General features: G+C 43.9%; 1 protein-coding gene across 6 annotated transcripts in view; it reads left to right on the top strand.

Annotated features, from left to right (window-relative positions):
* Window positions 1–12,850, top strand: part of LOC127435485 (huntingtin-interacting protein 1-related protein-like) — an 85,362-nt gene that overhangs the window by 56,068 nt on the left and 16,444 nt on the right. For 3 of the 6 annotated variants that reach the window (XM_051689032.1, XM_051689040.1, XM_051689058.1), the window contains 2 exons: window positions 4,043–4,150; window positions 4,260–4,396. In XM_051689032.1, coding sequence (XP_051544992.1) covers window positions 4,043–4,150; window positions 4,260–4,396 — 245 coding nt within the window. Of the gene's footprint in view, window positions 1–4,042; window positions 4,151–4,259; window positions 4,397–6,973; window positions 7,276–10,597; window positions 11,988–12,850 lie in introns of those variants that run through there. The other 3 variants (XM_051689049.1, XM_051689063.1, XM_051689062.1) reach the window with 3 other exon arrangements.

Here is a 12,850-nt window from a genome sequence, read left to right as displayed (position 1 = left end):
ATATCTTCCCAAATTTTTCAGCTTCCTGCGGGGAGAGATGTGTTTCTTGAAGAAACACTATATCATATTTCTTATGTTTAAGAAAAGAAATAACCTTCCTTCTTTTTATGGGGTGCCCCAACCCATTCACATTTCATGTGGAGAGAGACAACTTATTCATATTAACATTTGACATTTTGATATAATAAAAATAAAAAATTGTGTGTGAAAAACAAAATTATGAAGACCACATTCCCCATTAGTGAAACAATCAACCCCCGAACATCCCCCGGAACAAAACAAACAGAAAAAAGAAAAACATGCGCGTTAACCCCGCGCACGACAGCGCCAACCGGCGTTAATCCCTCTAAACTCAAAAGGTCCATGAACGCACACGAGTCCCCACGACAAATTTGCCATCGGATTGCTCAATTTTGCCTCACAAATTTGTGAGGCAAAATTACATAACAGAAAATACTTTGTGAAATAAACCCAGTTAATAGGAAGAATGAACACAAAAAATGTGTAGATTCATTCACAGAACTGTCTCAAGGATGTGATCTTCCACAAAACAAACTCCAGCTGATATAAAACCATTCAGATTCCTCGGACATACAAACGAATGTTCCGTGAGCCGGCTGTTATGAGTTCAGCGGATGACGTAATCATTCCAATGTCCCGCGAAAAAAAAAAAAAAAAAAAAACTCAAAACAAACTACAGCCAGCAGGAGGAATAAGCACGAAGAACGAACAGATTAATCCACAGCTGTTCCAAAGGAGTGTTATTCAATAGAACAAGCTCCAGCCGCTAGGCGGAACCAATACAAAAAGAAACAAAACCGGCATCCCGGATCCCCGGATGGTCAAGTCAGTTCACTCGGAGGCTGCATAAAAGTATATACCATGACTTACACAATCCGTCAGCTTTATAAAAGACATCCTTTGTGTGAGCATGTAAATATTTTGCAGTCATCCGTAGTGTCCACTCTCAAAATTGGCCGGGAACTTCAATGCAAATGTAATCTTCCATCAATGCAAAAGTTTTTTTAAGGAAAAGTGTTATTCACAAAACAAGCTCCAGCCGCACGGCGGAGCCAACGCAAAAAACCCAAAATTTCACCCAGCTTCTTCAAGAGTAAGGTACAGCGAGTCAGGCCCACTCACATGAGAAACATCCAATGGTTTACTCAGTCATTGATTCTATAAAAGACATTGCCAGATTTGGACATGTGAATACTTTGCGACCGTTTTTCGTTTCTATTCTCAGAAACATCAGAGCAAACGAGATCTTTTTCTGACGTAAGAGTTTCTTACATTCCTTGAACCGATCGCATTTCTCTTTTGTCGAACTCGCAAAGTCTGGGAACAAGAAAAAATTATGGTTCTTCCAAGAAAGCTTCCCTTTGCTCCTCGCCTGGCGCAACACAAGATCTTTATCAGATGATCTCAGAAATCTGGCCAGAATCGATCTGGGCCTGTCTCCCTCAGCAGATCTCTGAGCCGGCACTCTGTAAGCTCGCTCAATTTCCAGCTTGTGGCCTCTTATGTCGAGCAGACTCGGGAAGAGCTCGTCCAGGAATTTCACCATATCTCTGCCCTCCTCATGCTCAGGAATTCCAACAATTCTTATGTTATTCCTGCGGTTTCTATTTTCAAGATCTTCAAGCTTTTCAAGGAGATGTTCCAAATCAACTTTGGTCGCGGGCAGATTAGCAGATAATTCACTCTCCGAAGATTCCAGAAAATCGATTCATTTTTCAACATCAGACACTCTTGTACCTAACTCAGAGAATTTTATTTCCATCGCCGTGATCGATCGACGTATTACAGGGAGATCCTCCAAGTCAGCAAGAATCTTCGTCAACATCATCGACATGTTGGACAACTGACGCTGGATCTCCTCTCCCGCTTTGCCATCCAAATCGAGTCCCCGGTCTGTAGGCCTGTCGGGGCTTTCATCCTGAACAAGGATTTTGACTTCTTTGCCATGTTTTGCAACAAAGGACAAATGTGTAACTGGGTGTATCAAATTTCACCAGATTATAACATGAGAATAATCGAAAATTCAGCAAAGTGGGGAGCTCGTCGCTCACACGTCTGCTCCTTGCATGGCGTCCATTTTTCTCTGTAGCGAGCATCTTGAGTTCGCGGAAGCCGATCTAGTCCGGTTTGGCTCCATATATTTTTCAACCTGAAACCTACTCTGAAACAGAGTTTCATGTCTGAAAAGTTTATTCAACTAGCTCCATGCAACAGGCTTAAAATAAACCTTGATCATAGTCTGTGTGTCATCACATTTTGCTCCGATTAGTTGCATAATCGAAGTTTCACCTGCATTTTTGTCAATGGATGATAGTCAGTTTTGATAAATAAATTGATATAGTAAATCACTTAAACACTTAAAAAAAAATGTTGAACAAACTTAGTTGAAGTAAACTAAATGAACTTAGTTTAATTATAAATTTTTGTACAAGATAAAGTAATTACAACTTTAATATAGAGGCATGTTTTTGAGTGTTTTTGAGGCTGCAGACACCAATCTGGATGAGCTCACAGATACTGTTACATCGTTACATCATATATCAGTTTTTGTGAGGATATGTGCATTCCTACTAGGACTTATTATCATTTAACAACGACAAACCATGGTTTACAGTGGAACTCAGGCAGCTTCGTCAGGCCAAAGAGGATGCTTACAGAGTTGGGGATAAAGTCTTGTACAATCAGGCCAGGAACACACTGAATAAGGGAATCAGAGTGGCTAAAAGAAGATACTACTTCTCCCTCTACACCAATGACTGCATCGCCAAGGACCCCTCTGTCAAGCTCCTGAAGTTTGCAGACGACACCACTGTCATCGGCCTCATCCGAGATGACGATGAGTCTGCATACAGAAGGGAGGTTGAACAGCTGGCTGTCTGGTGCAGTCAAAACAACCTTGAACTGAACACGCTCAAAATGGTGGAGATGATTGTGGACTTTAGGAGGAACACCCCAACACTGACCCTCCTCACCATTCTAAACAGTACTGTTGCAGCAGTGGAGTCATTCAGGTTCCTGGGCACTACCATACCACAGGACCTGAAGTGGGAGACACACATTGACTCCATTGTGAAAAAGGCCCAGCAGAGGTTGTACTTCCTTCGCCAGCTGAGGAAATTCAACCTGCCACAGGCGCTGCTGATACAGTTCTACTCAGCAGTCATTGAGTCTGTCCTCTGCACTTCAATAACTGTCCGGTTTGGTTCAGCTACGAAATCAGACATCAGAAGACTACAAAGGACATTTCGGACTGCTGAGGGGATTATTGGTTGCCCCCTGCCCCCCCTTCAAGAACTATACACTTCCAGAGTGAGGAAAAAGGCTGTAAAAATCACTCTGGACCCCACTCACCCTGCCCACTACCTTTTTGAACTGTTGCCTTCTGGCCGACACTTCAGAGCTCTGAGCACCAGAACCGTCAGGCACAGGAACAGTTTTTTCCCTCAGGCTATCCATCTCATGAACAGTTAAATTGCCCCATTGAGCAATAACTGTGCAATACACAGTTTAGTCTTTCTTATATTTATCCAACACATCCAACCTCTTCTGCCATTTCACAAACAAAAAAACAAACAAAAAAAACATTTGCAATTTACATAACAGATTGTATTTGCACTGTAACAGATAACAGATTTGTATTAGATTTGCAATACCCATGTGTATGTGTGTATGTATGTATGTATGTGTGTGTCTGTACGTATGTGTATAATTATTTTTTATTTTTTATTATTATCTATGTCTTGCTGCTGTTTTTGTATTGTTGTACACTGGAAGCTCCTGTCGCCAAGACAAATTCCTTGTATGTGTAAGCATACTTGGCAATAAAGCTCATTCTGATTCTGATTCTGATTCTGATGTTAAATTGCAGCCCACAAAAATGCAAGCACTGTTAATGCAATGCGGTTATTTTTTAATTAGTGCAATTCAACATGCTGTTTTTTGTACCAAAGACGTTTGTCATTACTGTACTTATGAATGTGAATTCTTGTTAATTCCATGTTTACTTTCTTTCTTGTTATAGATGCTGGTGGTCTGGTTAGGGCTCTCGCTCAGTTCTCTCATCTTGCTGCTGACACAATAATCAATGGAAGTGCAACGGCACACATGGCTCCCACTGACCATGCTGACCGTGAGAACAAACAATTGCATACACACATACTTTGATATTGTTTTATTTAAGTGGCTTTATTTAAAGTGCTGACCGATCTGTGTATTTATGTTTACGTGAATGTCTGTAGGTTTGACGGAGAACTGTAAGGCTTGTGGCACCCAGAGTCTGCAGTTTCTTACAGTTCTTAAATCAAAGGTGTCTTTAAAGAAGGCTGATCCTGCTTCCATTCGAGCAGCAGTGCAGAAGATCCTCAGAATAGGACAGGTGAGGAGTTCCAAAACATATTTGAAAATACTACCCAAGAAAAGAAAAACCCTAAGGCCTTTGCACACCAGAGGTGACAAAATAATGCGAAACCAATAACCGACGAAAGGCCCTTTCTCATTAAAAGTGAGGCGAATGATCGCCATAAACACATTCACGCCTTTGGCTGCATTTTTGGGTGATGCTAATCGACAAGCAATTTTACCACAGTATGGTTGGTGCCACAGAACATCTTTCAGCTGGTCTGCCCTTCGCCCAGTAGAAGAAGAACTACTTTTTTCTTTTCTTTTTTTACAAGTTTGCAAAACAACCATGCAAGCTAACGAGTTTTGCTTGTCTTGGCGAGCAGATACAGTGTGTGTGTGTATATATATATATATATATATATATATATATATATAACAAATTATAATAATAATAATCACACACATTTAAAACTACACATCTCTCTCCACTGCCCCTCCCCGAGAAACTTTCAAAAATACCAAATAGCCACCCCTTATTTTATTAAATAAATCCAAGTTTCCCAGCCTTCTATATGACATTTCTTTGAATGCCATCACCCTGCCCATCTCTGTGCACCACTCCTTAAATGAGGGCGCTCCAGCCAACTTCCATCCCCTAAGGTTGATCTGTCTGCCGATCATAACACTGGCTAGGACCCAATTTTTTATGTATTTATCCCCTATATTAATGACCGCCCCATCGCCTAAAATACAGAGTCTGGGGCAAAATGAAATTTGAGTGTCCAATACGTCACACATAAAACTCTGAACCCTCAAAAATCTTGGATCTTAACACACCACCAAAAAACTTGGGTTGTGTCCCCATCTTCTGATTGGCATTGCCAGCAGGTGGGTGTGTCTTTAAGACCAAGCCTATACAATCTAGAGGGGGTCCAATAGAATCGATGTAAAATCTTAAATTGCATAAGCCGCATCCTTGCATCTCTAGATGTAGACTTGACGTTTTTTAGAAGCCCACACTCTCTCCTCCAATACTAAGTTTAAATCTTTCCCCCATAAACTCTTGAGAGTTTTTTGAGAAGTTGAAGCTCCGTCCCCCAGACTCTGAATTAGCAGGGAGTAATACACTGATGCCTCATGGCCTTTTCCAAAAGCAGTAATCACCACTCCCAGAGTATCCGCTGCTCTAGGGGGGTGTATGCTATTCCCAAAAATAGTACAGTGCAGGTGGCGCAGCTGTAAATACCTGAAGAATTGAGACCTGGGAATCCCAAAATGTTGAACCATATTTTCAAAGGATCTCAACACTCCACTCTCATGTAGGTCACCGAGCGTATTAACCTCCCTCACAATCCACTCTGTCCAGCAGAAAGGGGACTTATTAATATATAATTTTGGGTTCAGCCATATGCTCGAAGCAACATTTAAATAAATTTCTGAATTAAACACTCTGGACACTTTTGTCCATACCGCGTGCAAATACGAGGTAACGGGGTGTAACTTAACTTCTCCGGTTAGTTTGATAGAAAGGCTTTGCAGTGGCGAAATAGGGAGGGGATCTCTCAGGTGGAAGTGGCCAATGAGCCAAATGTCTGAAACCGAATGCATAATAATAAAACAAAATCTTGGGTAGGCCTAGCCCACCTTTGCCAGTCAGCCTATGCAACTTACTGAAGTGTAATCTGGGACATTTACCATTCCAAATGAAGGACTTCGCTGTGCTATCAAATTGCTTGAAATAAGAGAGGGGGACATCTATAGGGAGAGATCGTAGCAGGTAGTTGAATTTTGGAATAAAATTCATTTAAATAACATTAACCTTCCCAATCATAGATAAATGTAATGAAGCCCACCTGCCCACATCGCTCGAAAATCTTTTTATTAAAGGGTCAAAATTAACTCACACAAATTTGCTGGGAATAAAATACCCAAATACTTAATGCCCTGTTTGGGCCACTGGAAGGTGCCTGGCTGAAAAGCTGTTACCGGGCAGTACACTGTCAGAGCCAAAGCTTCGGATTTAGACCAATTAACTCTGTACATATAATGACTGTTAAAACAAATGTTGTCACTTGGAACAATACTGATTGTATCTTATTGCCATGTACTGTATATCTACTGTATTTGTGTTATACATTTGCTTACAAACCTGCATGTTACTAATTAAAAATGAAAACATATAAACACAAAAACCATCTTCAGTCTGACATATTATTAGATATTTTAACACTGCTGATGGCAGCAGAGCTGTTAATGACTTAATGAAAGCTCAGCAATAAATATTACATAATTTTGTGGAGAAAGCACCACATTTTTGGTATACAAAGGCACACAGATTGCACAGCAATAGTTCTAATATTATTAATATTTGGTGAAGAAAAACACTTGAGATCCATTAAGTTGTTTATTAACAAAAATTATACAAAGGCAAATATGTTGCAATATACAGTATATTAAATTAGAGATATAAGAGAACTCACGTAAGATCAGAGTTGGAAAGTAACGAATTACAACTACTCTCATTACAGTACTTGAGTAAATATTTCAAATTGTTTAACTTTTTTAAGTATATATAAATAATAGTACTTTTACTTGACCCACGGTTCTGAAGATAGGGGCGGAAGATGACCTGGAAGCCTTCCTCGACTTGTTCGAGATAACCGCCGAGATCTGGATCTAGCCACGAGATCACTCCTCGTTGCTGTCCGGGGAAGCCCAGCTTGCTGCACAACAACTGCCGGCGGCTAACCTGCTGGCCTATGAAGACCTGAAGAAGTCCATCCTGCAGTGGGTTGGCTGCAGTCCAGAGCAGTACCGGCAGCTCTTCCGGTCCACAAAGCTGGAGAAGACTGGCCGCCCGTTTGCTTTCACCCAACGGCTCCGAGACGCCTGCCAGAAATGGCTGCTGGCAGGGGATCGCGACATCATGGGAGTTGTCGACCAGGTGGTGTTGGAGCAGCTAATCCATCAACTGAGAGGAATGACAGAGTGGTTCCAGTGCCACCGCCCGGCGTCACTGGAGGAAGCTGTCCGACTGGCGGAGGACCATTTGGCGGCGTACCCAAGGGTGGAAGAGCCCTCCCACTCTCTCCCCCCTCCCCCTGTGTTTTCCCCACTCTCTTCCCCTTCCCCTCTTCTCTCTCACTCTGCTGTCTCCACAGAGCCCGTACCTGCCCCGCAGAGGCGAGGAGTCCTGTCACCGAGGCCAACTCCCCGCGTGCGGGGGACAGTACCCCCAACATCTACGGTGCCCCGCCGCTCTCCCCCTCAGGTGGAGGTGCCCGCTGATGCAGGTGCGGGAGTAGCACCTGGGCCAGCCTGCTGGAGTTGCGGAGATCCGGGACACTTCCAGGATCAGTGTCCTGTGATGGAGCTGGGGAAGGTGGTCCGGATCCCCAACACTCCGCAGGCTGCCCCCGACTGGGCCGGAGCGTACCGGATACCGGTAAGTGTCAAGGGGGGTACTAACCAAGCATTGGTGGACACGGGTTGTAATCAAACCACTATCCACCAACACTTGGTTCAGCACGAGGCTTTGGGCACAGCTAAAACGGTGAGGGTGAAGTGTGTGCATGGGGATATTCACAACTACTTGTGGTGACCCTTATGATTAAATTTCAGGGAACAAAACAGATTGGAGGCCGCGGTTAGTTCCCGCCTCACCCATCTGCTGATTTTGGTGACTAATTGGCTTGAATTTAGAAATGTATTAAAGGGAATATGTGCGGATGGGTCCTGCACTAAAACGATGAGATGTGAAATGTGCGATGCTCTGGCAGGGGAGGCGGAGCCGGGGCCTTCTTCGTCAGCTCCACGTCAGGATGACGTGGGGGGGGGAGGCTGCAGCCCCTCCCGTCCTCAGGGGATTTCCCAAAGGGGATTTCCCTTTGGAGCAGTCACGAGACGAAACCCTCAAGCACCGCCTTCAACCAAGTGAGAGTGATCGATGGTCAACAACTCCAGCCAAATGTTGCACTTTCATATCCCTATTTCACAATTATAAATGAGCGGTTGTATAGAGTGACGCTGGACGCTCAAACAAAGGAAGATGCAACCCAGCTCTTAATACTGAGCTGTCGGGAAATGGTGTTCCAGGCGGCTCATTATAATCCCATGGCGGGTCATCTAGGGGAAAGAAAAACACTGAACCGTCTAATAGCCCGTTTTTATTGGCCGGGCATTGGCGGCGATGTCCGCAGGTGGTGTGCAGCTTGCCGTGAATGTCAGCTGGTGAATCCGCAAGCCACCCCAAAAGCGCCATTGTGCCCCCTTACATTGATTGAGGTCCCCTTTGAGAGAATTGAAATGGACCTCGTCGGGCCATTAGAGCAGTCAGCACGCGGACATCGCTTTGTATTAGTCCTGGTGGATTATGCAACGCGATATCCGGAAGCAGTGCCCCTGTGCAACATCTCAGCACATAGTGTTGCGGAGGCACTCTTCAAAATAATCTCCCGGGTGGAGATTCCAAAAGAAATCCTCACTGATCAGGGCACAAACTTTGTCACAGATACTACATGGGCTTTACGAATTATTGGGCATCAAATCGATCCGCACCAGCGTTTACCATCCACAAACAGATGGCCTGGTGGAATGATTTAATGAAACCCTTAAAAACATTATTTGTAAATTAGTGCACGAGGATGCTAGAAATTGGGACAAATGGCTCAATCCCCTGTTATTCGCAGTACGAGAGGCCCGCAAGCCTCCACTGGGTTTTCCCCATTCAAGCTGCTGTATGGGTGGCGCCTGCACGGCGTGCTTGATGTCATACGCAAAGCTTGGGAGGAGAGACCTTCAAACAGTAAGAATGAAATTCAATACGTTCTTGATCTTAGAGCAAAACTCCACACTCTGGGGCAACTAACACAGGAGAATTTGCTCCAAGCTCAAGAATGACAGAGCCGACAGGGGAACTCAGCTGCGGGAATTTGCACCGGGAGATAAGGTACTCGTATTACTCCCCACATCGAGCTCCAAATTACTTGCCAAGTGGCAAGGAACCTTTGAGGTCACACGATGTGTGGGGGATCTCGATTATGAGGTAAAGCGAACCGATAGAGGGGGTGAACGTCAAATATATCACCTCAACCTCCTGAAATTGTGGAGGGAGGCGGTCCCTGTGACATTGGCTTCGGTAGTTCCGGAGAGGGCGGAGCTCGGGCCGCAGGTGAATACAAAACACAATAATTTCACCCCGGTCATTTGCGGAGACCACCTCTCACCGTGGCAACTCGCAGAGGTTGCCAAGTTGCAACAGGAGTTTGCAGACATGTTTTCCCCTCTACCAGTGTCATACGTACCTCATCCAGCACCACATCGAGACCGAGCTGGGGTTGGTGGTATGTAGCCATCCCTACTGATTGCCCGAGCACAATAAGAAAATTGTCCGGGAAGAATTGGATGCAATGCTCAATATGGGGGTAATATAGGAATCCCACAGTGACTGGTCCAGCCTGGTTGTTCTAGTTCCTAAGAGCGATGGGTCTGTACGGTTCTGTGTGGATTACAAAAATGTCAACGCGGTGTCTAAATTTGATGCATACCCAATGCCTCGCATTGATGAGTTGCTTGATCGGTTGAGCACTGCTCGATTTTATTCGACACTGGATTTGACAAAGGGCTATTGGCAGATCCCCTTGACACCAATTTCCCGTGAAAAAACAGCCTTCTCCCCGCCGTTTGGATTACACCAATTTGTGACGCTTCCGTTTGGTTTGTTCGGAGCCCCGGCTACGTTTCAGCGTCTCATGGACCGAATCCTCAGACCGCATTCGGCTTATGCCTATTTAGATGATATCATCATTAAAGCAATGATTGGCAGCGGCACATGCAGCATATGAGGACGGTTCTGAGATCGCTGCGACGAGCGGGACTCACAGCAAACCCCAAGAAGTGCGTGATTGGGCAGGTGGAGGTACGGTATCTGGGGTTCCACTTGGGCCATGGGCAGGTGCGTCCTCAAATTGACAAGACCACGCCGATTGCAACCTGCCCGAGGCCCAAGACCAAAAAGGGGGTGAGACAGTTCCTGGGGCTGGCTTGCTATTATAGGAGATTCATGCCTAATTATTTGGATGTCACCAGCCCGCTAACTGATTTCACCAAAAAGGGGGCTCCAGACCTGGTCCAGTGGACGGAGCAGTGTCAATAGGCGTTCATGCAGGTTAAAGCTGCACTTTGCAGGGGGCCACTTTTACATTCACACGATTTCTCTCTCCCTTTTGTCTTGCAGACGGACGCTTCAGACAGAGGGCTGGGGGCCATGCTCTCGCAGGTGGTGGAGGGGGAGGAGCGTCCGGTCCTGTACATCAGCCGCAAGCTCTCCCTGAGGGAAACTAAGTACAGCACCGTAGAAAAGGTGTGTCTCGCCATCAAGTGGGCAGTCCTCACTCTCCAGTACTACCTGTTGGGGCGGGCCTTCACCCTCTGCTCGGATCACGCCCCACTCCAGTGGCTCCACCGCATGAAAGATACCAACGCACGGATCACCCATTGGTATTTGGCTCTTCAGCTGTTTAAGTTCAAGGTGGTTCAAAGACCGGGAGCACAGATGGCTGTCACCGACTTCCTTTCTAGAAATGGGGGGGGAGTGGTAGACAGGCCGGATGTCTCCCCGGCCTGAGTCGGGCAGTGTGGATATGTGGCAGTGGGGGCGTGGTCAAGCGTCCATCCGGAGAAAGAGAAAGCGGTAAGGGCACTTGCACCTGAGCTAGATTATGTGTAACACCTGTCTCTAATTCCAGTGAGCATGGGGAGAGCGGCATATAAGCAGCCATGCCACCAGCAGAGAGGAGAGAGAGTCTGGCACAAGGAAGGCCACGGTGCTCCTGAAGCTGTTGCATTCATTCTGTTGTATTTGTGAAGCTGATGTGTTTAAGTAACTAGGTACCTGTAAAAGCTAATGTGTTTAAGTGACTACGTGCCTGTGAAGCTGATGAGTTTGTGAAGTTGTGAAGCACTGAAGTGACCGATTAAAAGTCTTACCTGAGCCTGGAAAACCCGCTTCCCTGTGTCCTCCTTCCCTTCTGGTGTGAAGTTCTTTACACTTGCTACTAAAACAAACTTTTAAAATACCTTAGAAAGATACAAAGCCAATAGTGTTGGAAATTAACGGGGACTCGAAGCAGAAATGTCACCAAAATTGACAAAATATCCACAAAATTCTAAATATAGGGGCAAAAAATGCCCACGCAACAAGTTCCCGTGTTTTATTAATGATATCTTATATAGTTTCAATTACATACATTGCGATCTTCTTTTGATTTTTCACTGAACATTATTTTTTTCTATCAATCCGCATCAGTTCGGTATTGTACTCCCGTGTTAAATTCCGTAACCGTTTGCCCCTCTTGTTCAAAATAAACTGTCCTAGTGGGTAACACTCTCGCTCACAGTGCTGGACCGTACTTACCTGCCCTGTCTTACCCGCTAGAGGCCAATAGTGCACAAGGAATGGATGTTATATAAAGGTATGAGAAATCACAATACAAAATGTGACCAAATGCTACCATTTACTTAATGATAATATCTCAATATGTTAAATAATTATAATGTTAATTAAGACTTTATTATTACAACTGTAATACAATAATACATATACAGAACAGCCATTTTTAGTGTTTGAATCAATCATATCTCTCTCTAAACACTGTGTGAAATGTTTATTTTTGCTTTATTTTATTCAGTAGGCATGCAGGAGTTGATAACAGTTTGCTTAATAATCTCATTCCAAATCTGGATAATTTCTGCAATATCATAGAGGATAAAGTTCCTCCTCTATGATATTGCATTATATTCGTTTTGTACAGTATGATAACTTAATAGCCAAAATACTTGGACATACGGGAATGAGAATAAACCTGAACAGGAATGTGTTTCAGTCACAATGCACATTATGAAGTTTAGAGACGATTTAGAGACATTTAGAATGTTACAAATGGCTATTTCTATTTAAATAAATGTTGTATTCTTGAACTTTTCTGGTTGTCCAAGAATCCTCTAGCAGCAATGCAGGTCTTTGGCATTTAGGACCTGTGAGGAGTCTGTTTCTCAAACTAGAGACTGTGATTTACTCTTTCATTAGCTCTATATGGCCTTTTCATACACTATCAGTCAAATATTTGACACACATACACATTTTTTAGTATTAGTTTTTCCCACATTTTAATAGTAAAACTGATCAAAACTATGAAATTTAAGTATAGGAATTATGTAGTGACCAAAAATGTTAAACAAATCTTATTTTAAAGTTATTTAAAATCTTATTTTCTTCAAAGATGCCACCCTTTGTTTAGATGACAGCTCTGCAATCTCTGGGCATTCTCTCAACCAAATTTGATGTGCATCCTGGGATGCTTTTAAGACAGCTTTGGAGTTCCTATTTCTGCTGGGTACTTGGTGCTACTTTTCCCTCCCTACTTTAGTTTTTAAAGACAATCATACATAGGCACGACTTATATTATCTACAAAACTAATTAGAAGCATC

This window comes from Myxocyprinus asiaticus, chromosome 4, assembly GCF_019703515.2.
Source record: "Myxocyprinus asiaticus isolate MX2 ecotype Aquarium Trade chromosome 4, UBuf_Myxa_2, whole genome shotgun sequence".
Lineage (NCBI taxonomy): Eukaryota > Metazoa > Chordata > Actinopteri > Cypriniformes > Catostomidae > Myxocyprinus > Myxocyprinus asiaticus.
This window is presented reverse-complemented; position numbering and strand designations above follow the sequence as displayed.